We start from the raw sequence: 26,872 nt of genomic DNA on the forward strand, positions 1-26,872 counted from the left end.
TTTTCGATGAAAAAGCTCCCCTCTCATTTGTCTCTTTTTTTCGAGGAAAGGGGGGCAGCCATCTCCCCCCCACGGTTCAGGCCCCGCCGCTGCTGAGGCACGGAGGAGAATGAGCTCATGGGGTTCGCAGGTGGACCTGGCTTGATGAGTTTAGGGAGGGGCTTTCCTTCTCGCGCTCGTCGGCTGCAGATGAGAGAGAGCCGCTGGAGGATGATGTTATCTCTTTGACATCTGATCCGGGGGCCAGTGCTCTGCTGGGTTTAGCCCAGGAAGAGCAGGAGATGTCTATGGACGGCGAAGAGGCTGAGGCTGAGCCTTCCCAAACCTCCAGCAGCAGGTCAGGCTGTGGCTTCATTGCACACTATGGCGGTGCTCCAGGCGTATCAGGCTGATCTACTGAAAGACCTGGATAAAGGTGAGGGCCTTTCTCCTGATCAGGTAGCTGAGCTGCGCCGCACCACAGATCTTGCTCTCCGTGCTACTAAACAGGCCGCCTCCGCCATGGGCAGGTCTATGGCGGCGGTGGTAGTAACGGAGAGACATCTGTGGGTGAACCTGGCAGATATCGGGAAGAAAGAGAGGGGCTTTCTTCTCGATGCTCCGGTTTCGCCTTCTGAACTTTTTGGTACCTCCGTTGAGACGGTGGTCGAGAAGTTCAGGGAGGCGAAGGCGCGCTCAGCAGCCTTTAAATCCTTCATTCCACGAAGGTCCAGGTCTGAGCATGAACAACATAGGGGTCCTGGTCAGTCTCGGTCTGAAGATCAGAGACGGGCACAGAAAGCTAATGTCGCGACTCGCGCTCCTTGTAGGCTAGGAGGAATCGTGGGTCAAAGGGAGGTAGGCAAGACCTAAGGGATGTGATCCAGACAAGGCGTCAGCGCTTTCATCCAGATCAGAGTGATACGTGAGTATCTACTCATTTCCACAGTACACTTACCTCTGATTTCTAACGATCATGCTGGGCGAGCCCCATCAGCTGGGTCTGTGTTCCCTCAGCTAGGTAACTTACTGCTGGCAGTTCCAGTATTGGAACATGCTGTAGGTCCGAGCCTCCCTCTTGTTTTAGAGCTGGGTATATTGCTCCTTCAGCTAAGTAAATTATTGCTAGCTGTTCCAGCATTGGAACATGCGGTAGGTCGAGCTCTCCTCTCGTGTCTATATCTTAGAATCGAGTTGGTGCTTTCAAAACATATTGGGTTTTGTTGCACCATTCCATCTATGAGCTGCTCTTTCAGAGTGCCACGAGAGCCCCCCTTAGAACGGTATCCTAAAATCCATGTAATGGTAAGTGTGCACGTCAAGGCTTTGTGCACTTTCTAAAATCCACATTGTGGTAAGTTCGCACGCTAGTTCTTTGCGTTCTTTTCTAAAATCCTATAGGGTGAGGGCTTCGCGCGGTTGCTTCGTGCCCTTTCTTGAGCTGGTTTAGCCCCGTTCACCTTGGGCGCCACTTCACTTAGGTATCCTAGGATACCCACTTTAACAGGGTGTTGCCACTGGAGGTCTGTTGAGACAGTTCCTTTCAGAGCTTAGGCAAGAGCAAGCAGTAGCCCCTGTGTGACAGGCCAAGACTTAGTGTGATACTAGGTTTTTTGGTTGTATCCCCTTAAAGGAATTCATTATGATTCCAAGCCTTGAGCTCTACCCAGGGCCCAGGAGTCTGACCCTAACAGGTAAGTTTGGTATGTAGCCCAGGCCTTTGGCCGTAGGGGATAAAGTCACGGACAGCTGTCTGACATCCCAGGGGCAACTCAACATGGAAATGGTAAAGTTGGTACTTAGTGCTCGCCATGGTTCTGGCCTGCACTCCCCTCAGCATGGCGGCGTGGGTATACCGTTCCCCATAGCGACCCCTAGAGGACGCAATTCGATGTTCCCTTGAAATGGTAAGTAACCTGAGACGTTTTTATTGAACAGACCGGAAAGATCTCAGCAAACACAATATTTGATATTTTGCTCCTAGTTGCGGTCAAGGTTTTGGTTCCATATAATCAATGAAAATTACATTAAACAACCAGGCAGAATGTGACGCAGATCAAATACATTTCTGCATGCATAGCAAGAGAGTAACTATTCAAAATCATTGTACACAATCCATTTAATTGTTGGTTGGCAAGCTGCCGTGATTGGTTCAAATGCATAAAATCCGCAATTTATAGCTCTGTCAGATGCAAGATTCATTTTAAGAGAATTTTCTTATTTTCTCATGTACACTACCATTCAAAAGTTTGGGCTTTGTACTTTTTTTTTTCAATTATTATAAACTTAATATTACGAAATATTATTACAATATAAAATAACTTTTCTTTTTGAATATACAGTGCTTGTATATATATATATATATATACTGCTCAAAAATGTTCAACAAATATTAATAATTCCTCCAAAAAGCTTCTCCTTTTTTCTGTGTAAAAGGAACCATAATTCTCTTTTGAGCGCACATGCCCTCTCTGATGAGGACATAAGCCTGTAGCATTTTAAAAAGGAAGCACACTGCCATTATTGATCTTGTTGAAATGTGAACAGCTAATCAAGAGTTGATGGTGATGTTTTATGTATATTACATCCATAAAGACAAGCAGAACAAGTGTATCCCGCCTGTACACATTGCATTGACTCGAAATATTGTGTGCATGTATTCGCCTGCAGCTGAGAGGGTTAGACAATTATGCATAAATCAATACTTTTCCTGTTACAGAAATAAGTATTATAGTTCCATGGAAAACGTCAGATTGTATAAATACAGAAAACACTCAGGCCAGGCTGTAATTGGTGCTAGACATGTCTTTCTTTGACTTACTCATTAATATGATGAAGACAATATTAACCTTTTTGCTGAGCCCGTGAGCCATGTCAAAACATTAAATGCGCTGGTTTGAAAAAGATGAATTGCTTAACCATGCTGGTGCTGCTATGTTGTTTTAATTTAGCCTATAATACACTAAGAAAAAATGTTTTTATTGGAAAAATATTAAAAAACAATTATTAAAATTCTGTTATCATTTACTCACCCTCATGTCATTCCAAACCTTTGTGGCTATCTTTAATATATTTTTTTTGAACTGGAACAATTGATTCATTAAAAAGATGCTACTAAAGGAACAATTCATTCACAAATGGCTGCTTCTGTAAATGATGACAGAATTTTCATTTTTGGGTGAACTGTCCCTTAATGAGTTTCCACCATCTGCAGACTCTTCATGAATAATCACTTCCTTCGTAGTACTTAAGGGCACATGAAGCCACGTCAGTCACACTTCATTTTTACCGCCTTATGTTTTAAGGGAAAAAAATGATAAATGTCCAGCGAGACTTCACACAAATCCTATTAAATCAGCGGGAGGGATTTGAAATGATATCAGAGTTTCAATTATATAGACTCAAGTGGTATTGATTGAGTGTAATTTATGACTTGTGTGCCGTGATGGGCCTTGGAAGACAACACGTCCATTCCCAATGGAGGGTTTTTATTAGCACTGCTGGTGTGGACGGCCTGACAGGCAGAGTGGGCTAAATGCACAGAGGATGTGTCAGGCCGAGGTAATTTACCTCCTCTCAGTCTACATGAGAGCCCCATTAGATCATTACAGCAGCATGCATGAAACTGAGCGATGACTATAAATGCACATCTCTTTTTTTCATTCTCATATCTCTCCATCCTTTCCTCTTTTCTGTTATGATAGCCCCGGCAGGTCAAAGCGCCCCTACATTAAGACCGCTGAATATGACTGTGATGAAGGTTTCCTGGGATGCCCCGGCCGAGCTCAATGGGCCTCCACCTCTGTACCATGTGGAGCGGACGGATGTGTCTTTGTCTGACACCCAGGGTCAGGTTATAAGGGGGAGACGCTTCACAGGGAGTGGCTACTTCAGATTTCCCAGCTCCACTTTGCCTGTCAACACTGACTTCACAGGTACGGGGTCTCATCGATGCTCTATGTGCATCAAAATGCATGATTGATTGTGAAATGCAGATCAGTACCCATTTTATTTACATAATATGGTGTATTTTCAGGAGAATTCAGATATTCACTCAGAAAAATAAAAGTCAGATGGGACAATTTTATCTATTGAGGATTGATTGGATTGTGAAAAGTGGGTGTAAACAAAGTTAACCAAACAAAGTTAAATGTGAAAATTTTAGTTGATGTGATTTGAAAATTGTCAAATAATACATTAATTGTTGTTGAACTTAAAAATTATTATTGAATATGATCAGCTGACAGAAAATCATTCAATAACTGTTGATTGCTACACTAATAATGCAACATAAGACTTCCAGCAACAAATAGAGTACAATCACATGTACATTGTAATGTGGAATCATATGTGACCCTGGACCACAAAACCAGTCTTAAGTCGCTGGGGTATATTTGTAGCAATAACCAAAAATACATTGAACAGGCCAAAATTATTGATTTTTCTTTTATGCCAAAAATCATTAGGATATTAAGTAAAGATCATGTTCCATGAAGATATTTTGTCAATTTCCTACTGTAAATATATCAAAACGTAATTTTTTATTAGTAATATGCATTGCTAAAAACTTCATTTGGACAATTTAAAGGCGATTTTCTCAATATTTTGATTTTTTTTTTGTACCCTCAGATTCCAGATTTTCAAATAGTTGTATCTCGGCCAAATATTGTCCTATCCTAACAAACCACACATCAATGGAAAGCTTATTTATTCAGCTTTCAGATGATATATAAATCTCAATTTCTCGAAAAAAGGACCCTTATGACGTTTTGTGGTCCAGGGTCACATATAAGTGCCTTAATTGGCAGTTGTGTTTCAGGCTGGTGCTAATGAGCAGTTAAGTAGTTTAAAACTGCATGAACAGTTATTACCATCAAGACTAAATGTAAACTATCTTGACATTTGTATTGATTTGTGTTGGTTCTAAACTAACTTTTCTTCCCACTCCTGAAGCATTTTCAAATGTTCATGTGGGCCACTCCAACCCCATTGTTCCACCCTAAACACACTTTATTCATCTCTCACTCCTCTCCTCACTCTTCTCCATACTGATGTATTAATGACTTCCATGATTAGACAAAGGGCAATTATACTTTTGTTTACAAACATAATTGGGGAATTGAGTTTCAAATGAATACAGGTTCCGGTTCATCTACTAATGCAAAAATCCTTCAGCTTGCCATTTGTTTAGATTACTTGTGCTTTAATTACATTAAAAGCTCGGAAGGCATTGCTTTAAGTTATCAGATTGGTCAGTGTGATGTGATGGAGGAGGCAAACATCAGATGACCTCTTCTGAGTGACATGAGGATAAGGTTTATGAGTTGTTTTTTTTGTTTGATGTGGTACATTTTTAGCATAAAGTGATTCACAGGTGAGAATGTGCGGTGGAGAAGTGCTTTATGCCATGTTTATGCCATTTTCTCTTCTCCATTCCCCAGCCTCTCCGTGCTGCCTAATCCACAAATGAACATGAAACCATGTCATGTCACAAGCCCTTTTTTGTTGGACACATGCTCTAAGATATCTGGGAAATCTGACTTTATTTATATTAAAACGAGGCAATTAGTAGATCCTCCCTAAGAAGTCAGGGACATTAAATTGCCTCCTTAAGGAGCGTGCATATAAATGGGTGACCCTTTGTGACCTTGCAATTTCAGGAAATGAATGGCCATTTCCCCCTCTAACTCTATTAACATTTAGCACTGCAATTTCCAGTTTTTTTTTTCCTTAAATAATGACAAACGGATAAATCTTTATAAATCAAGCCCTGAGTTGAGTTCAGCTCACTCCCTAATTGATCAATGGCTTCAGTCAAAGTGGTGAGCTCGTCCTTGGGCCTGCTGGGATTATAAATGGCTACCAACTAATGAGGGAACTCAAAGAACAAACCAGAACGACAACACCCCTTTTAGCCACCTTTGCTTTTTACACTTTCCACACCTTTAGTTCATCTGATTTTATTTTAAATGCAGGTACTAAACAGCTGAAATGTTTTTGTTGTTGATTTCTGTGATGCACTACCCCAAACACCGATTTCTCTGCTGAAAATAAGCTGCTTGTTTTATTGAACTTCGAGAACTGGATAAATCGGACTGAAAAGCTCAATAGCTGAAATGAGGCATAATGACAACAGCAGAAAGCGATGAACAAATAGCATGCTCAGGGACAAATACTTTGTATATTATTGAAATGTAGCCAAAGCAATAAATTAAGCAAAATCAATGATCATCTAATCTTGTGCTTGAAATGACTTTGTTAAAGGATGCAAGTCCCAACAAATCAAAGTAAAAATGAGATTAAAAATGCAGTATAGTTGAGGTGAATTGACTTGAGTTTTGATCGTCATTGAAATATAGCAGCAGTCGTGTTCTTTTTTTCTGTTTATGTAAAATGTGTGTGCGTTAAAGTAACAGTGAAAATCCTATCAGAACATTTGATCTAATGTCTCATTTTATTTTATTTTATTTGTAATATATTGTATTTCAGGCTTGTCTCGTTTGCCCATTGTCTGTAGTATTCATATATTTCACTTTTATTTCTTTCTTTTCAAGTCAGTCTATTTTCATATCTCCATTGGCAGTGAATAAATGTACAGTTTCACAAAATGGGAGGCAGTAATACATGAGAATGAAGCAATTTTCAAAGACTACATGCTATTGTAGCACAAAATGTTAAATGATACAAATTATTTTCCTTAATTAATTTGATTGATTGTCAAACGGCTTCAGTCAGTGGAAAGTAGATGGAAACTTTGTACAGACATCATTAGTTTTTCCCCATTTAAAGATTAATCATGAAAAGCTCTGGCTCTTTAATTCTGTAATTTGTATATTTAATGGGGTGCTGCAGAATCTATGACAGTAATTAGCATTTCCTGAAAACTCATTAATACGCAACAACGTGATTAATGCCGCAATAATACTAACATGACTGAAGTTATTCAGGTTATGTACCGAGCAGATTAAATCCAAATAGCCCTGTTTGTTTTACTTATAGCTGATATGATGTTTTTTGGCAGAGAAAAATATTTTGGGATAAACATGTTTGCCATCAATTCCCATTATCCACCAACTGCCAAATATATCCTTGCTTCATATATTTTTTTTAATTGTTCAAACAAAAGGATTTAATAAATGTAGAATTTGGAATAATGTTACTGTATATGTATGTGTATAAATATATATATTTATATATAACGCAATATCGCATTCAAAATCGTAGGCGATTCATTGCCGATTATGAACGCGATATTCTTTACTTGTTAGTGATCTACGGCTCTGTGTAGTAAATGCCGCTCCATCTGAACGCACGTGCTGGAGATTTACTACTAAATACAGAACCGGCTTTACTGACGAGATGCGCATGAAAATCGCATTTGATTATTTGCACAACCCCCTATATATATATATATATATATATATATATATAAATAATATAAAGTCTCTCTCCATATTTGGTGGGTGTGTCCTAAAGCACTGTTTCCTAAAGTGCTGATGCAGTCCTCATGTAAAAGTGCTTCACATCTTTCGTCTTAGCGTTAGTCTTGAGACCCACAGAGGTGAATCTCATTCCTCATCAGCTTGCTCAGACCGGCCCTGCACCTGAGAGACCTCTGACCACAGCTTTTCTGGACAGGCCTGTCAGTGCGTACAGAACCACACTGCTCCACTGGGATCTCAAATCCCACAGATGTCCCTTTAGCCTCCACGTTCCCTCTCCTGTAATGGACCAGACGTTCTGATGGATGTGAAGCACTTGTCAAAAAATAGCTGATCACCCCAGAGAGATCTGCTCTGCTGAACCTACAACTTCTGATCCAGGTTCTCCCCCACCACCCTCTGTAGGACTGAGACTGTCTGATCAACATGAGACAAGATCTCTGTGTTCTTTACAGAATACCTTCTTAAGGGCTGGATTAAGGTGCTCAATCCCCATGATAAAGTCAACCATACATTTGTCATGGTAAATATGTGATTGAATAAAAATAGCATCATAATTCAGAAATTCACATTTCAAATACATTTTTAATGAGGGTTTTAAAAAAAATAAGTACATTCTTATTTTAGGCAATATAAAGTATGTACAGTATATAAATAACGTATATCTACCCACCACACTTAAAACTATATATATATGTATATATTCACATTTTATGTGACTTTTGGCACACATTCGTTTTATATGAAGTGACGGGACATGTGGCCAAGTATGGTGACCCATACTCGGAATTAGTGCTCTGCATTTATCCCATCCAAAGTGAACACACACCCGGAGCAGTGGGCAGCCATTTATGCTATGGCGCCCGGGGAGCAGTTGGGGGTTCGGTGCCTTGCTCAAGGGCACCTCAGTCGTGGTATTGAAGGTGGGAGAGAGCACTGTACATTCACTCCCCCACCTACAAACCCTGCCGGTATGAGACTCGAACCCACAACCTTTGGGTTCTGAGTCCGACTCACTAACCATTATGTGTATGTCATGTATATGTATGAGTTAGACTATTATACACGTGAAACTAAAGGGGGGGGCGGCAAAGTATGATGCTTCACATGATCCTTCAGAAGTTGTTTTAATATGCTTATTTGGTGCTCAAGAAACATTGTTATCAATATTATTATAAATGCCAAAAACGGTCTAAATTACGAAAACAGCTCTGCTACCTAATATTTTTGTGGAAACTGTTATACTTTTTTCAGGATTCTTTGATGAATGGAAAATGCAAAGAATATGCATTTATTTGAAGTATAAATATTTTGCAACCTTATATTATGTCTATTGTCACGTTAATAATTTCATGTGTCCTATATAATGTAATATATAATAGTTTTATCAGTTGAATCCAGCATATAGAGTCAGTCCTGTAGGGTTGGTATTCAGATGGTATAATCCCTGTATCAGTTTTATATATCTGAAGCCTGAAGAAACGTCTTGCTGCTCTACATGAGGTCAACCAGACTTACAACCTCTTCAATCCACTGGAGATTTAAAGATAGATTAAGTGGAATCTTTTTAATCTAAGCAGTCTGTAGTTGAGTGGGTTTGTAGTCACAGTAGTTCATATATTAATGAACTTATATTGAAGAGGGATATCACTTTAAATGTGTTTTTGTATGTCAGATGGTGGAAGGTTTTACTAAGAACAGTTGTGGGGGATTTTTTTTTGGTTAGGATAAAGTCTTTAGAGGGTAGATCTGCTCAGGCACTGCGGGACCAGGCACCACTCAATGTTTTGTTCTCACAGGCATTACACACTCATACACATTCACACTGGCACCTTAGAGCTCAGTTTCTCACACTTCCGGGCATTTTTATCTTGTCATTTGCTCTTACATTCTTATACATGTAATTTTTGCTGTGTTCTTGCATTTTGACATGCTTTATAATGTTTTATGTACAGTATTTTGTCGATTAATATGCAACATGCATTGACTGTCTCTCTAGGCCTGCAGCTGAGTTTCCGGACACACGTCGAGGAGGGACTATTGCTGTTTGCGGTTTCCCCTGGGGAACAGGAGGAGTATGTCGCTCTGCAAATACACAACGGCCGTCCATACTTCCTCTTTGACCCTCAGGTACATCGTGGTCATGTGTTTGTTTATGCTACAAAAAGGCTTCAAACCTTCAAATGTAATGGATCCCAACCTCTACATCAGGTGTGTATTATATGTCAGTACCGTATTATTTATCGGCTGACATTAGCGATTTCATTTAACGATATCAGTCGATATTGAATATTTAATAGTAATAACATAAAAAATAATTAACAACTTATCGTATCGGCCAGAATTTTTTATATCTACCTGTTTTAGACAGAAATTTGTGCATTTTGATGGATAAACTCAAGTTCTTCTGTTCAAAAAACTTCAGCTAAAAGAGTGTTTGAGACCAATTAACATGTTACCTGCAGACATTGGGTGGGAATAGCAATAGCATGCTAATTATGCACACTGCAGCACAAGCATGCAGGGTTGAGCCTATTGCTCTGATGATGAAAGCAATCATGAAAGATGATTTCATATTAGTGTCCAGGAGACCACCGAGAAACTCTCCCCACCAATAAGTGCCATTGCTGAATATTGCCAGTTTTGCATTCGTAAACACATTTTGTCGGAGTAGTTTGATAATTATAACTAAAAGTGGTGTCATGCCCAATTAATGTCCCCTGATAGCATGCCCATTAGTTCCCCCATTAACGAATTCAACAATTCTAATGGGATTAGCACCATGGGATGCTAATTGAGCGTGACACAGGGAACTGGTATGCTTCCCCACACACTCTTTCTAATGATGAAATTAATGAGCATTTTATGAAACACTGTCTCATGAAAGCGTATTTAGTTCCTGTAAAGGCTGTCACAAATGATTCTGTTTTTCCCAATGTCTCCTTATCGGAGTCTCTCAGATATGAGCGAGTGATGAGTGGTTTCCAGACACAGTGAGGAGAGAAGGTCTCTCAAAAGCCCATGGGCATGATTAGTTGCATTAGTAGCATGGACATTGGCCATTTCATCTTAAACAAACTCAAGGGCTATTAAGCAAGAGTACACTGCTCACTATGTTAATGGCACACCCTACATCACCAAAACCTTTAGCAGCTTCCATAGGACTGCTGTGGAACAGATCTTTAATGAACTCTTTGCGGTGTTAGTGCGTAAATTCTTTGTGCCATGCTCACTGTTTTCCATTGACCATTAGTTTTTATAGTTCAAGGGAGAATTTTCAGTATCTTCAAAATTATTGACTGAATCATTTCGGTTTCTTAATTATTTCTATTCTTTGAATTTGTGAATTGTAAAGCAGTGGTTCTGGGGTGGTGGTTCAGCAAATTTCCAAGGGGGCCACAGGATGACTTAAAATTATGAAAAAAATGGGGATTAAAAATAAAAAGTTAGAAAATGCTAAAAATAAAACAATAATAATAGGAAGAAGAAACAAATGATGAAAATTGGTAATAATACTTTTTTCCCCCTTGATGCAAAATGAAATAAATGAAAACCATACAGAATAAGAATTTTGGATATTTTGAAATCACAAAATGAACTATGGTAATTAATTTAATTTTATATGTGAGCAAACTCCTGGTTACTGTAATAAGAATAAATACATAAATAAAAACAAGCAGCATTCTCAAAATTACATCAGAAAAACTAAAGAAAATATCTTATGAGTTATATTAAAAATTAGTTGGACAATGTGTTGGTCCTTGAGTTTTAAAAGGTTGAAAACCACTTTAATAGAATAGTTTAAATGACACAAAATTGGTCTGACTGATTTGCTCATGAACGGATTCTTGAGTTCAACTCGTGGTCTCAAATAATCAGTCAGTTCACCCAAAAATGAAAATTTTATGTTTATCTGCTTACCCCCAGGGCATCCAAGATGTAGGTGACTTTGTTTCTTCAGTAGAACACATTTGATGATTTTTAAGTCCAACCGTTGCAGTCTATCAGTCTTATAATGGATGGCAATGGTAACAAAGTCTATGAGTGTAAAAAAAAACATGCACAGACAAATCCAAATTAAACCCTGCGGCTCGTGACGACACATTGATGTCCTAACTGCTGCGGGGTTCGTGAAGGGAAGGGCAGTGGTCAGGAAGGAAGGAAGGGTCCAGGTAAGGGGCAGAGGCGGCTTCTATTAGCGGCTTCGTCCTTCTCTCTGCCCACGGCGCTTGAAGGGACTAGACGGCCCAGCGTCCTTGCCCGACGGCCGTATAACGGGTGCGGTTCTCGTCCGGGCTGCGGGTCCGGCAGCTCACGACTCTGGCGGCACGGGAGTTCCTCTACGCACCCCTCCTGGACCCACGAGGACACCAGCATGCATGCACGGGGAAGAGACCGGTCTCCCGAGGAGAGGTGCGCTCTGCATTTAAACAGCGGCGGCGATGAGGCTCCATTCGGTTCAGGTGTGCCCCATCACACGCAGCCAGCCCTGGCTATTTCAGCGCCCCTTCTTTCACACGCACCCAATCCTGTCGGGAGCCTAGCAAAGGGCGGCGATTAAGGGACGGGGTGATGCTGATAATTAGGGGGAGGCAGCCGACTCGTCACAGTGTGTTGATATCTAGCCGAAGAGCAATCAACCATAACTTCAGGCGAGCAGGCTCAGAAGTCAGTTTGAACAATCCGGATAAGCACAAGTAAGTACCATTTTGATTAGCCGTCGTACCTACAATGACTGTGCACTGTGTAAACAATGAGTGACGTATAAGCGCGAGAGATCACTTCTGGCGCTTGCGTAAACTCATAAACTACGCCAGAGCGCGTGCTCAAAGCAGCTGGACATGGATGCCTTGGGGATAAGCAGATAAACATCAAATTTTCATTTTTGGGTGAACTATCCCTTTAAGGCAGGTTTAGGGCCAAATTCTTTGCACTTACAAGTAAGAAAACGACCAGTGCATCCTTCAGAATGTCTCTTTTTGTGCTCCATGGAAGAAAGAAATGAAGGACAAAAGACATGAGGGTGAATAAATGAAAACAGAATTTCAGTATTTTGGACACCGAGCAGAGCCATTTCTTTAAGCATATCTCAGTATTTGTATGTTTATCTAAAACAATCCCTTGAAACAAGACCTAATTGATAATTCATGAGAGCAATTAGCAATTAATTTATGCAAGTAGATGATTTGTGGTGTAAATATCCTCTAGCATTGCTGCGATGTTTTCTTAAAATTGATGAATGCTGTGACTGATGGTTTGTGGTTCAGTCATTAGAAATCCCTAGCTGATGTTTACGGCACGTGACCGAAACTTGACTGGATACATTACATCAGATGGTCAGGTCATGATGTCGTTGACAGGTCTGCCTCTCACTGAACAAGACTAGGCTTTTTTTGTTTAAAAAAGTTAACTGTTAAAATGCTGGCAGATGATTTTATTCAGAAAGGCTTTTAGTTGTTGTGACAGAATTGATCTCCCATCGTAAAGAAGCCCCATTGAATACTTTCAAAGGGAGGAGGGATAGGAATGCAGTGTTGTGTCTGTCCTGAATTCTCTCTAAAGCTGTTTCTTCTTCTCCCTCGCTCTCTCTCTCTCTCTCTCTCTCTCTCTCTCTCTCTCTCTCTCTCTGCAGTAGGCATATCACAGGGCTGACTTCCCTCAGCATCCACACAGATATTGATTTGATCATTAAATCTTCATCACAAAGAGGAGATGCGATACTTTGTGTCTCGGTGCTTTCACTGCAGAGCACTCAGTCAGGCTGTTAAGTGTATGAACCTGAATGATGTCATATGTTATGTCTTATGTTGATGGTGCCAGCCAAATTTACTGCTTTTGGGGAATGTCCTATCTCTGGGCAGAATTCCTCAGCGGCTTGAGTTCTGTGCCAAGAGGGATTCTGGTGATAGTTTTTCAACTTCATCTCCAACTTCTCCTCTATAATCTCAGACATTGCAGCGTAAATAGTCAAAGTTAGCTTTGGGTATATGTCAGTGTGACAATCTTTATCTTCATCTACTACCTGTTACATCTAGTGACCTTGCACTTTTATTGAGCTTGAAACTCATTTTAATGCTGACTGTGGAGTTAAATGTGTTAACTTCCAGAAATTTAAGGAAGAATTTCTGTGAATTCAACAGTATCTACCAGGGTTGTGCACATTACATAATTTTATCTGTCGTTCTATCTATCATTCTATCATTTCATTTGTCTGTCGACAGTCTGTCGTTCTCTGTCATTCTGTCTGTCTCTGTTGTTCTATTCGTCTTTCTGTTTGTTGTTCTGTTTTACTTTCTGTCATTCTATCCATTGTTCTTTCTATCCGTCTGTTGTTCTGTCTACTGTTCCGTCGATCATTCTGTCTGTCTGTCTTTTTCAAAGCTTTATAAACTTTTTTTTACCGTCAAACAAAGCTTAGCCAATCATTCAACGTTTTTCCTGGCAAATTGCTTTTGTAGTTGAAAGTGTAGTTATGTGAATTTCTTTATTTCAAATAATTTTACATTCTTTACGTTCAAGATCAAATTGCAATTTTGCATCCTGTTAATGCTGAAAGCATTTACTCTACATTAGTTTATATACATGCATTTTTACCTCCTAAGCTCTACTGCAGCACAGGGAGGGGAACGTCTCTTCTTCCTAAAGCTGCTGATCAGCCATCATTGTAGACCACAAAACCAGTCATAAGGGTAAATTTTTCAAAATTTAGATTTATATATCATATGAACGCTGAATAAATCAGCTTTCCATTGATGTACGGTTTGTTAGGATAGGACAATATTTGGCCGAGATACAACTATTTAAAAATCAGGAATCTGACGGTACAAAAAAATCAAAATATTGAGAAAATTGCCTTTAAAGTTGTCCAAATGAAGTTCTTAGCAATGCATATTACTAATTAAAAAATTAAGTTTTAATATATGTACAGTAGGAAATTTACAAAATATCTTCATGGAACATGATCTTTACTTAATATCCTAATGATTTTTGGTAATAATTTTGACCCATACAATGTATTTTTGGCTATTGCTACAAATATACCCCAGCGACTTAAGACTGGTTTTGTGGTCCAGGGTCACATTTGTGCAGTGTGTGTGCGCGTTGTGTTCATGATGAGCGAGTGATTAACCCTCAGTGTTTGATGCTAGGCCTCAGCCGTGGCCCTCAGCCCTAGCAACGATGGAGGTAGACGCTATAATGACAACCAGTGGCACCATCTGATCGCTACCAGGAAACAGGCTGTGGGAACAATCATTGTCGACAATCAGTACAGCGGTAATGACGCACACGCATATGATATTCATAGGCCAGCCCCGCACCCTCACTTCTGTCCTGTTCGGTTATTCAGTGCCTGTAAAGCCCCCCACTTGAACAGATTTCAAGCAAAGGAATTATCAAGGTTAATCGTTGCCATTCTTTGTGTGATTAGAATAATTAGGCCAAAGAAGCCTCTCCTTTCCTGAACTTAGATTTCAATTAAGACTGGAGGTGTGAAGTGGAGTCTCCCGCTTCCTGTCTCAAAGCGGTCTCAGGGGATTTTTCCCACTAGAGGGAGAATTGCTTTATCTCAGTCACTCTTTTGGAGTAATATGACTTTATCTGCACTGGAGCACCAACTGAAACCATTAGAATATAACAATAAAGTTGTTAAAATACTGATGTGCCCTGCTCTGACTATTAGACCAGCCAGGAACAGTCTCAAAAGAACATATTTTTTCCTCCAACAGGATCAGCATCAGCCACAAGTGGGAACACCATCATTGGTCAGAACACGGGTGTCTTCATAGGAGGGATTCCAGAGAATTTCACCATTCTTAGACAAGACACTGGTAGTTTATCTCTAAATATCTGATTGACAGTGTCAGTGTATCTACAAAGAGTTGCAAGTGCTTGTTATGTGTATACAGGTCAAGCCAAGCTGGTGCAGCAGGGGTTTGCTGGGTGTTTGAGAGATGTGATGGTGCAGAAATCCAGTGGCACTACTTATGCATGGGAGCCTCTGGACTGGGACTCAGCACTTGAAAAACATGAGACCTATGAAAGCTGGGAGGGCTGTCCTGCTGTCTCTGAAGATGGGGCGTACTTCCTAGGACATGGTATGTCCTGCTTTAGTCTTCTTTCACATGGTCTGATAATCTGTAATGTTAATGTTGAAATGTTCTAACTGAGTCTATTTCTTTCATTTTTATATTCAGGGTTTCTGAAGGTCAAGCCTGAAATATTCGCTGGAGGAGATTATTTTGAAATATCATTTGAGTTCAAAACTGATCAGCTAAATGCAATGCTGTTGTTCGCTTACGATATAGATGGGAAAGATTTCATTTTGGTAAGTTTGCTTAAATCTAAACATTAAGGCTATCTAGTCTTGCCCTTAATTTAATGCAATTAATTATTAATAATTAACCAAACTTCTTCAATGAAACAAAAAAAATCATAAATGCATTTAAATTTTATACATTTAGATTTTATGACTTTAAACTAGTCATGGCACTTGGCTTGTGCTTAATTCTGCTTTTCAAGTGCCACCTCAGTGTTGCAAGTAATGATATCTGATTTAGTGTAATTAATTCATTTAATTAACAATATATACTTGCAGAAATACATTTGTACAGTGTCCCAAAACATCATTGTAACTGTTGTTTGTGTCCTCATGACATCCAGGCGGAGCTGCAGGGTGGAGTTCTCTTCTGGGTGTTGCGTTGGGGTGAACAGATGGCAGAGTTGAGCGTATGGGTGGGCCTGTCCTATTGTGATGGGGGCTGGAACACTTTAAATGTGCTGAAGAGGGGCCCGTTAGCGAGTGCTGGCCTCAATGGCATATATGAACAGGACAGGAAGGGCATAGGTGGCCCTCTGACCATCAGCTCTCCACTCTATCTAGGGGGAGTCCCACCTGGAGTGAAGCACCCAGCCCTGAACAAACACAGTTTTCTGCACGGTGAGTCACTTGCTGTTTATTTGAAGGTTTATTATCTCAAAAACTTCTGTAAATAAATAAAAAAATACCCTCTGATATAGTTCTCTGACTTGAGTGCAAGCTGTGTTTTTAATTTAGGATTATTCACTCTGATTTCTGCAGTAAAGTATTTGAGACATTATAGTTACAGAATCATGGTGTTTCAAAATATACTGAACAAAATTATAAACTTGTTTTGCCCCCATTTTTCATGAGCTGAACTTAAAGATCTAAGACTTTTTCTATGTACACAAAAGGCCTATTTCTCTCAAATATTGTTCACAAATCTGTCTAAATCTGTGTTAGTGAGCACTTCTCCTTTGCCGAGATAATCCATCCACCTCACAGGTGTGGTATATCAAGATGCTGATTAGACAGCATGATTATTGCACAGGTGTGCCTTAGGCTGGCCACAATAAAAAGCCACTCTAAAATGTGCAGTTTTACTGTATTGGGGGGTCTGGGGGGGTCCGAAAACCAGTCAGTATCTGGTGTGACCACCATTTGCCTCACGCAGCGCAACACATCTCCTTCGCATAGAGTTGATCAGGTTGTTGATTGTGGCCTGTGGAATGTTGGTCCACACCTCTTCAATGGCTGTGCGAAGTTGCTGGATATTGGCAGGAACTGGAACACGCTGTCGTATACGCAGATCCAGAGCATCCCAAACATGCTCAATGGGTGACCTGTCCGGTGAGTATGCTGGCCATGCAAGAACTGGGATGTTTTCAGCTTCCAGGAATTGTGTACAGATCCTTGCAACATGGGGCCGTGCATTATCATGCTGCAACATGAGGTGATGGTCGTGGATGAATGGCACAACAATGGGCCTCAGGATCTTGTCACTGTATCTCAGGTGCATTTTATTGATGGAATTTTGAATGCACAGTGTTCGTTGTCCATAACATACGCCTGCCCATACCATAACCCCAACGCCACCATGGGCCACTCGATGCCATTGAATGTGAGCATTTGCCCACTCAAGTCGGTTACGATGACGAACTGCAGTCAGGTCGATACCCCGATGGGGAAAACGAGCATGCAGATGAGCTTTCCTGAGACGGTTTCTGACAGTTTGTGCAGAAAATCTTTGGTTATGCAAACCTATTGTTGCAGCAGCTGTCCGGGTGGCTGGTCTCAGATGATCTTGGAGGTGAAGATGCTGGATGTGGAGGTCCTGGGCTGGGGTGGTTACACGTGGTCTGCGGTTGTGAGACCGGTTGGATGTAATGCCAAATTCTCTGAAACGCCTTTGGAGACGCCTTGTGGTAGAGAAATGAACATTCAATTCACTGGCAACAGCTCTAGTGGACATTCCTGCAGTCAGCATGCCAATTGCACGCTCCCTCAAAAATTGCGACATCTGTGGCATTGTGCTTGTGTGATAAAACTGCACATTTTAGAGTGGCCTTTTATTGTGGCCAGCCTAAGGCACACCTGTGCAATAATCATGATGTCTAATCAGCATCTTGATATGCCACACCTGTGAGGTGGATTGATTATCTCGGCAAAGGAGAAGTGCTCACTAACACAGATTTAGACAGATTTGTGAACAATATTTGAGAGAAATAGGCCTTTTGTGTACATAGAAAAAGTCTTAGATCTTTGAGTTCAGCTCATGAAAAATGGGGGCAAAAACAAAAGTGTTGCATTTATAATTTTGTTCAGTGTAAATAGAACTGATAAAAATGTTCTCAAAATGTACTCTATCTATCAGGAGTTTACTGGCAGTTTTTGTTGCTTCAGATAAATCCGGCCAATTCAGAATGTGACTTAAACATCTTTCTCCCTTTGTCTCTCCTGTCTTTGTCTCTCTTTCATCCTCTTCTGTGCTGCGCTGCAGGTTTTGGCGGCTGCATCAGGGATGTTAGATTCGCGCGTGGGCCTGTCGTAAGCTTGGCGGCCGTGTCCAGCAGTGCTGTCAGAGTCAATCTGGATGGATGCCTGTCAGCTGACACAAGCGTTAACTGCAGGGGAAACGACTCCATTCTGGTGTACACGGGCAGAGACAGGAGCGCAGAGGACCTGACTCTGCAGCCCTTCACGGGTAAAAGCAGCATCCGACCCCTTTTCGCAAGCAAATCCCCACTAGCACGGTAGCCAAGCCTCATTGACCCGCAGCTATTTTGGTCTCGCGTTGCCTGCCTTGTCTCTGTGTCAGGCGATTGTTTGTCCTGATTTGTACTTTCTGCTTGGGGTTTGTTATTGTAAAGACCAAACAGAAGAACAACAGAAAATGTCCAGCCCAGCAATGGGTGCAGACACGACACCAGGGGCGCGGAGAGGTCATATCTAAAACAGCAACTGCTGTCCCCTTCATCAGCAACACTGCAAAACTGTTGAGAACTGCATCTTAGATGATACACGCAGACAAATATAGCCGAGGTACCTCTCTTGTGAGTGATTGAGATGGAGTAAGAAAAGTTTGTGTGTTTCCACAACAGACTTACTGTGAGCAGGTTTACACATCAACATTCAGTGAAATAATTCATGAGCCTGTTATTTTTTTGAGCCAGAACGGTATAGAGAAAGCAAATTTCTTTAAAAAAAATGTTTCTCTTTGTGTACAGAGTATTTGTACAGAGTGATGGCATCAGGAGAAGGAGGTTGGACAGCCGGGCCATGGCAGCGGGGGCGCAGCGGAGAGACAGGTAGGACCACATCCTATGGTCTGATGTACACACTTGCCTTAAAATATATATATATACACATAATCAACATTGATAATTAATCCAAATCAGCATAATATAATGATTTCTGAAGGATCATGTGACACTGAAGACGGGAGTAATGGCTGCTGAAAATTCAGCTTTGCCATCACAGGAATAAATTGCATTATAAAATCGATTCAAATAGAAAACAGTTATTTTAAATTGTAAAAATAATATTTCACAGTATTACTGTTTTTACTGTATTACAATAATTTGTAATTAAGAAATTTACAATAATATAACATGTAATTAGGTAAATACATAAAGTACAGTTTATGTTCCCAAAAAATACAGTGTATTCTGGCTACTATTTGTACTTTACAGTAATTTATACTGAGCACACACACTCTTACTCCCTCACCTGTGACAAAAAAGGCCTATAACTTAGCCAGCACTACAGGCTCCATACTGATATTTGTTTGTGTCATAGTTTTCAGGCCAACCCATTTTATTCTTATCTGCACAATATATGTAGCAGTCAAGGAGATGAGATGTGCTTGAAGATAGCTTATCGCAAAGCTCTCGGTAAGAGCGTGCATCACACACACTGCCTTATTACAGATGAAGATGCTGTCTGGGAGAGAGAGAGAGATGGTGGTGTCCTTATTGAGACAAAGAGGCTCAGATATGTCAAATGATGGTTAAATATTTCATTTAATTGTGCATATTAATTAAGCACAAAAAAACAGTAGACTTTACAAGCTACATTGGGCTATGAAATATGGCTTCATTTTATGTATTGACACATTTAATTATTATAAATGTGTTTTTTTAATAACATATTTGACAGTTACTACAATGCACCTTAAAGTCTAAATAAATTGCCATTTGCCACCCATTTAATTTATGTAATTTAATGCAATTTCTGGTTGATTTTGAAGAGATTAAAGGAAATATAAAACAGGACATGATTTTGCCCATCAGGAATAAGTTTAAGTCAATGATCTAAAATAGTTATAGGTAAATTATAGTTAATTCATTTTGAATAAAGATTAAGAAGACAAGATATTTATTTTCTTTAAAGTTACATACCCATTAAGAAAGTAAATAGGGTCAATTTTGATTTCATTTTAAAGATTGCATCGGCTGTGGGGATGAAGACGACAACTCCCATGATTCCACACTCAGTCCCGGCGTCATCAAACTACACCTTTGTCTATTTGTTTATTTTGAATACGTGCCCTCTAGCGGCGAAAATTATATATTGTGCCTTTAAGGAAACCTCAGTAATTTGTAATACCAGCCCTGTTGGTACAGATGATGAATCACAAAGACTTCCTACTTAAATGTGTATACACCGCATTATAGGTCAGACCAGCGTTTCAGTGGTGGATATATCACACACGTCTGCTGTCTGGCTTGTTTTGACTGTATAAACGAGTGTTAAAGAGATTCTGTAGTCTGTGACACATCATAAATGATGCTTGTTGCATTTCTGCATATGTTTGACTGTTTTATTTATGCCCCCTAAAATGTGAATCCTGGAGAGAAAGCAAGCCGTCGCTTGATGGGCATGAAATATAGCCCAGAATGAACGCTGCATGTACAGTCATATTAAATCAGTGCTGAAAAAGTTACAACTCTAATAAATTGTATTTATGCTAATGGTTAGATATGATTTACTGTGTCTATTAAAAGTGAGGAATGTGTGTGCTGCTTTTCTTTGGCCTGACACACACTTTCTCTCCTTCCCAATTGGTTTCTTACACTCTCATTCCTCTCCTCCCCCTTACTTTGCCTCTCTCGCTCTGTCTTTCTTCTGCTTTGCTTCTCCACGTGTCTCTCTCACCTATTATTTCCTGTACAGTTCCACAAAGTGTGCTGCCTCCCTCCAGAGTTGGGAGTGTAAATGGTTCCAGCGTGGAGGTGAGCTGGGAGGAGCCGGCGGAGGTCAGAGGTGTAATTGAGAAGTACGTACTGAAAGCATACAGCCAGGACCATACCTCCTCACCCCCCATCAGCGCCACCTTCCCCCACTCTCAGCACCTGACAGGTAAGGTTCACACCGTCCGCCTGGAGCTTGGCTCTGAAACCTCAGAGACCCCAGGACCATTTTAATAGCTTGAAAAACATACTTAACATGAAGTGATCAGGTTAATTCTTAATGATGTCTTGAATTTGAAGGGAAAATAACATGTTGATTTTGAATTTGCTATTATTTTATAACCTGTGCGAAATGTCTAAACCTTTAAAGGAATAGTTCATCCAAAAATGGAAATTGTCGTCTTTTTTATTTCAGCCCCATGTCTTTCAAAACCTTCCGTGGAGTCTCTTGTAAAAAAAATAAAAATTTTTAAAGTTCACTTTAGTGGAAAGATGAAAAGAACATACTTAAGAACAAAATGAATGCAAATGTGCATTTAGTTGAACTTAAGAGAAAGACTTAAGTATAAATCTTTATATGCAATTTCATAATTACTTCTGTTGTGTTTGAAATATGGTTCAGTTGTTCTGTCAAATATATTGACAAAAATGTATGGTAAAATGAAATATACTTTATCTACTGGAACTTGTATGTCATGTATTTAAATGTATTTGTAAATACACATTTTTAATGATAAAGTTACAATTTAGTACATTAAAGTTAAATTTATAATCAAGGACTTTATACAATCACATCAAAATAAGTGCACTTTTGAAAAGTTTTAAAACCATTGTCTTAATAATCTTTTGATTTATTTTTCTTTTAATACATTTTTTTAAAGACAATTATGCACACTTCTTTTTAACAAGGGGTGACAGAATGTCTAGGCTGTTTTTATACAATTTAAGTCAATGGTGACCATGACTATAAATCAAGATTTTCAGTGAATAGGTAAAGTTTTTAATTTTAGTTTGCTCACAGTGAGGAACATCATGTGGCTTCAGAAGACTCGGAATAAAGTGCACAAGTTGTATGGACTTCTATGGAACTTTTTTGTTCTTTTTGGAGCATGACAGTCCCTGGTCTCCATTCACTTTCATTGTATAGAAGAGAGCAGCCTGCTGAATATAATTTGTTTGTGTTTTTTGGAAGGCATAAAGTCATACAAGTTTGTAACGACAATAGGGTGTGTAAATAATACAATTCTTGTTGTTTTGGTGAACTGTCCCTTTAAAAGCAAACGCATTAATGCTCGAGACAGTCTGTAGTCACAGCAGTGTTCCCTATGTGACATTGCAAGTTTATAGACTGAAAATCTGCTTGGTTACTTGAAATTACTTCAAAGAACAAATGAGGACCTTGAAACAACGATTACGTTCTCAGATGACCAATCACCGTGGCTATACTCTGTCTCTGGGCAAAGCGTAACAAGAAGACCTTTTTTTTTTGCCTTGTTCTTGGCACGCTTCAACCCATGCAAGCGTAAGCTGCACTAATTTATGATAGCCGTGACACCAAAAGCAGAATTACACAGGCAGATAAAAACTCAGAAAGCAAATGAGTGGGTAACGAGAGGAGAGCAGGTCAAGGCTCTTAATTGAATTAAAAGACGTCTGACAAAAAAAAAAAAGTTACACTACCTGACCAATTATAGCTCGGCTGGGGTGTTTACCTTCCAACTCTTCCAAGATCTGTCTGCTACATGGATACAGTGGAAGCTAGCCAAAGATTCACTCATACACTCCATTAAAGGATCCTGCCTTTATTTTGGATGACAAATTAAAAAAATAAATCCAGTTTTAAAGTCTACAAATAAATTAAAAGCAGCACTTGCTGAGGTCATCTGTTCTGATTCATAAATCATTACAGAACTGTTATTTATTCAATGATTTCTAAATGTCAATCGAATTTAGATGGTTTCATGCACTCTGTAACTAACATTTCAAAGTGCATAACTAATTGTGATTGACAGAAAACGTGTTTTTCTCAATGTTAATGTAATGTGGCCCATATTTTCATTTACTTTAGGTAGTTTTTGCTTATGTTTGTTGAGAATGAGGGATGAAGTTTACTGACTTCCAAGTGATAGGTTAACATATGTCAGAATATAATTTGATTGGATGTCTGTGACCCTATCAAAACAGACCAGCAGTCTACCAGCTCAGAACAAACATTGCTGAACTGAGGCCACGTTTTTAACATCTTCAAAAACAATCACTAAGTGGTTAAAGTCCTGAGCGATGAATTAAAGTCAGAGGCATATCGATCACAACACGGCTGGATAGTGACTTTCATAGCGTGCAAGAAACCCCCTTTAAACAGCATCAGCCACTTTATCCATTAAATAACATCATTAGTGTCCCATATCCGGAATAGCAAAGGCCGTATCACTTTCCATCCGTCTGATTAATAGGAGATATTACTGTTTGATAATAAAGACCTTTTTAAATCCAGACCTATTATCAGAAGTGATGGTTATATTATGCTGTGTTTGAAAAGCCATTGCATTAAGGAAGCGGAGTTGGGGAGGCCCACTTTTTGAAATATGGAAGCGAAAAGAATGACATTTACCTCTTGCTCTCTGAATCGTTCTCTTCCTCTCTTCTTTCACAGGCACTTTAAGTGGCTTGGCTCCTTTTAGCAGCTACAGTATTACCCTAACGGCGTGCACTCAGGCCGGGTGCACCGAGAGCCCGTTCGCCATCGGCTTCAGCACTCCACAAGAGGGTAAAGTCATTTAAAAGGTCCTGACTCCCACATTTCTTTGATGAATAATGAAAGTGACGAGAGGGGCTCAAATAGTGCCGAGCCATTTGCTTGAAAACTCCAAACTAATTTGATGACAAAGTGCAATGCCAGGCTGTAATTGCTCCGTCTTATTTATTTTTTTATTTCCCTCTCTGGTTCTTATTCCCGTTTTTGGAGAGAGTGGTTTTAGGAACAGGGGTAAGTGCGGGATTGAACTCTTTCCCCTTTAATGACATGCATCTTTAATAGCTGTAATGCAGATTAATGGGCTTTTTAATTGCTGTTACATTGTTCATGCGAGAGCCTTGTCTTAATGTACGGCATCTGAAAGATTAATGGAAGCTTCTTCATTTCACTCAAGCAGAGAAGTAAATCTAAAGACAGTTTGGGCTAAAAAGAATTGATTGTGGAGCCGAAAAGTATGAAATCGAGAGTCAAGCGGCCCATTTCCAACGATCTTGTTCAATCTAGTGAGGCTCGCTGCTGTGGCATGAGCGCCCCATGGCAAACATCATTCCTCTCGCTTTCTTTCAACTCTTCCAGGCTCATTCTTTATTGCCTTCACATCTGTCTGGCCACACAGGCAAGACAAAGAACCTTCTTCCTCAGTCAGAGAGGGAAAAAATGTCATGTCTATTGAACGAGAGCCTTTTTCCTACATGAAACGGCAAGAATAAAGACAGATTAATTGTCAGCAGCAATTATTTTTTCTGTCTGATTGTAGAAATAGAGCTGGTCCCAAAATAAAATTAGCTTGTTTTTAGGCCGATATTTCTCTCTTTTAGCAGTGAGTACAGAGGTTGATAAATGTAGATAGCGTTTTAATCTAAGTTGGGCTAAATAGCCTTGTTTAAAGGATAGTATGACATTAAGGGTCATCGTGGAGTGAAAAAAATCGATCTGATGTGGACTTGATTACTAACTCAAATGACAGTATTGATTCTCCATGAGGGAAATTTTTAACATTTTAATGTTTTAATACCACCTACAGAATCAACTTCGTTCTCATCTTACTGTTGATCAGAACATGTTTGACCTAAATTGTTCATTGAGGCAGTCTTTCTCTGTCACAAATTTGCATTCGATTAGCAACCTAGAAATAGTGCAGAACCTTTTATTTATATATATATATATATATATATATATATATAATTAATCTTAAAATATGAAAATATGTATTATTATTTAATCTGTTAAATAATTAATAATAATAAAAGATTTTCATATTTTTATCATTTTATTTAATTTTTTTATTTTGCTTATTACTTAAGTCTCTATGCATTGCTGTCTCTACTAGTTAACATGTGTAATTAACTGTTTAATCATTTTATTAATGTCTTATTGTTAATAGCTCCGGAGGAGGTTCCTTTACCTGCTGCAATCTCTTACCCTAACTCTCTGTCTGTCCACTGGGATCCTCCACTTAAACCCAATGGCATCATCACCCAATATATCCTCTACAAAGACAATACTTTTGTGTACCAAGGCAACTTGACCAGCTTCAATATCACAGGTAAGCAAGACTTGAAATGCAAGAGTTGCCTTTGCTATCTGGTGTCCATTGCTTGAATGGCAAGTGTCCAGTCACGGTCACGGATACATTAACTAGATTTGTGACCTTTACTCATTCATTAAAGGAATGTTCTGGGTTCATTACAAGCTAAACAATATAAACAGCATTTGTGCCACAACATTGAATACCACTGAAAAAAAAAATGCTCTTTGTACTTCACTTTATCCATGTTTACACATTAAATGCAAGAATTCAAAAAGAAAACAAAAGTAAGAGGATTATTAGCATTTGAAAGACAAAAGAGCAGCTCACACCTTCCCAGGGGTGTTTCATTGAACCATGTTATATTATAACTAGGGTTGGGAACCGAGAACTGCTTCTGTTTTTTGAAAAGAACCAGAAAGAGCCGTTTCGGTTCCGAAAACGGTTCTGGTGCGACACATGACCAAGCGCTGTGAGCAGCCTTGCGCCGGCGTTTCCCGTAAGGATGTCACAAACCAAATAACCGAAACGCCGCCCTGCCTCTTTAATTACTGAGCACATTGTTTCCCATGACGTGCACTCCACAGACGCGCCGCATCTTTAACTGCCGAACACATCGTTTTCCATGACTGTATGCGCACTCATGTCTTTGATAACTCTGCACGTTGTTGTCATGCATTTTAAATATTTAAAAATGTGGAAACCACTCATTGCATCACACCATCTCCTGATTGCATTATTATTTGTAAAATAGGGGCTTTATGGAATGTGTGTATGCATGGTTATAAGTATAACAGTTAATATTTCATTAATTTAGGGAAATGAACAAGTGTCTTAGCCCTCAAGGGACTATTTGGCCAACCAGCTTATTCCTGCTTGAACAACAAAATGTTATTGATAGTGTAAAAAACATCAACTTTGAAGCACATGTGATTGATGGATTAGCATTAATCAACATTACTTGCTACCTTCCAGCAACACTACATTCAATGAAGGTAAAATAGTAAAAAAAAAAAATTATTGTTAATTTAAATGGAACCAGAATCGTTAGGCAAAACTGGAACCGGAAAATGTCTAACGATACCCAACCCTAATTATAACATGTTATAACTGCCATATTGTAAGGATGAAATGCAGGGCCAGATAGAATTTGTTTGAGATCTTCAGCAAAATTTTGCACAGAGCGAGTCCTGTCCGATGTGTAACTTGCATTTTAAAGAAGCCATTTTTCTGCACGTAGTCCATGTTAAAGGTTTATTGAGCCAAAAGTATTCCAAATTAAATTTTTACACAACCAATCACGCTCTTTTTGACCCCTAGAACTGAACAGGTTGTTACTGTACCATTAAGACAGGACACAGTATATGTAAATTGCCTCTCTTAGGATTGGTTAGCCTCTGTGTACTGGCCTAGTTCACACTCTTGTTCATGCCAATTCAAGTTGCAGAAATACAGACTAGATGTTAAAATAGATTAATTTCAGAGGTCATATGTCAATATATACACTCTCACACACACACACACATATATATATATATATATATATATATATATATATATATATATATATATATATATAGTTATATACTTACTACTTTTTGGAAATTAGTTTGCAAATAAACTGTCTGAGGACAGAAAAAAAGGTATCCATGTAATATGTCTCCTTTAACCAACTCA

General features: G+C 39.3%; 1 protein-coding gene across 1 annotated transcript in view; it reads left to right on the forward strand.

The window, feature by feature from the left end:
- Nucleotides 1–26,872, forward strand: part of LOC107583304 (Usher syndrome 2A (autosomal recessive, mild)) — a 227,522-nt gene that overhangs the window by 70,848 nt on the left and 129,802 nt on the right. Inside the window, exons 21-32 of the mRNA XM_016269485.1 lie at nucleotides 3,684–3,914; nucleotides 9,421–9,551; nucleotides 14,570–14,696; nucleotides 15,149–15,250; nucleotides 15,329–15,517; nucleotides 15,617–15,747; nucleotides 16,083–16,359; nucleotides 18,221–18,424; nucleotides 18,948–19,028; nucleotides 20,896–21,081; nucleotides 23,566–23,679; nucleotides 25,052–25,213. Coding sequence (XP_016124971.1) covers nucleotides 3,684–3,914; nucleotides 9,421–9,551; nucleotides 14,570–14,696; nucleotides 15,149–15,250; nucleotides 15,329–15,517; nucleotides 15,617–15,747; nucleotides 16,083–16,359; nucleotides 18,221–18,424; nucleotides 18,948–19,028; nucleotides 20,896–21,081; nucleotides 23,566–23,679; nucleotides 25,052–25,213 — 1,935 coding nt within the window. The remainder of the gene's footprint in view (nucleotides 1–3,683; nucleotides 3,915–9,420; nucleotides 9,552–14,569; nucleotides 14,697–15,148; nucleotides 15,251–15,328; nucleotides 15,518–15,616; nucleotides 15,748–16,082; nucleotides 16,360–18,220; nucleotides 18,425–18,947; nucleotides 19,029–20,895; nucleotides 21,082–23,565; nucleotides 23,680–25,051; nucleotides 25,214–26,872) is intronic.

This window comes from Sinocyclocheilus grahami, unplaced genomic scaffold (assembly GCF_001515645.1).
Source record: "Sinocyclocheilus grahami isolate Dianchi unplaced genomic scaffold, SAMN03320097.WGS_v1.1 scaffold4.1, whole genome shotgun sequence".
Lineage (NCBI taxonomy): Eukaryota > Metazoa > Chordata > Actinopteri > Cypriniformes > Cyprinidae > Sinocyclocheilus > Sinocyclocheilus grahami.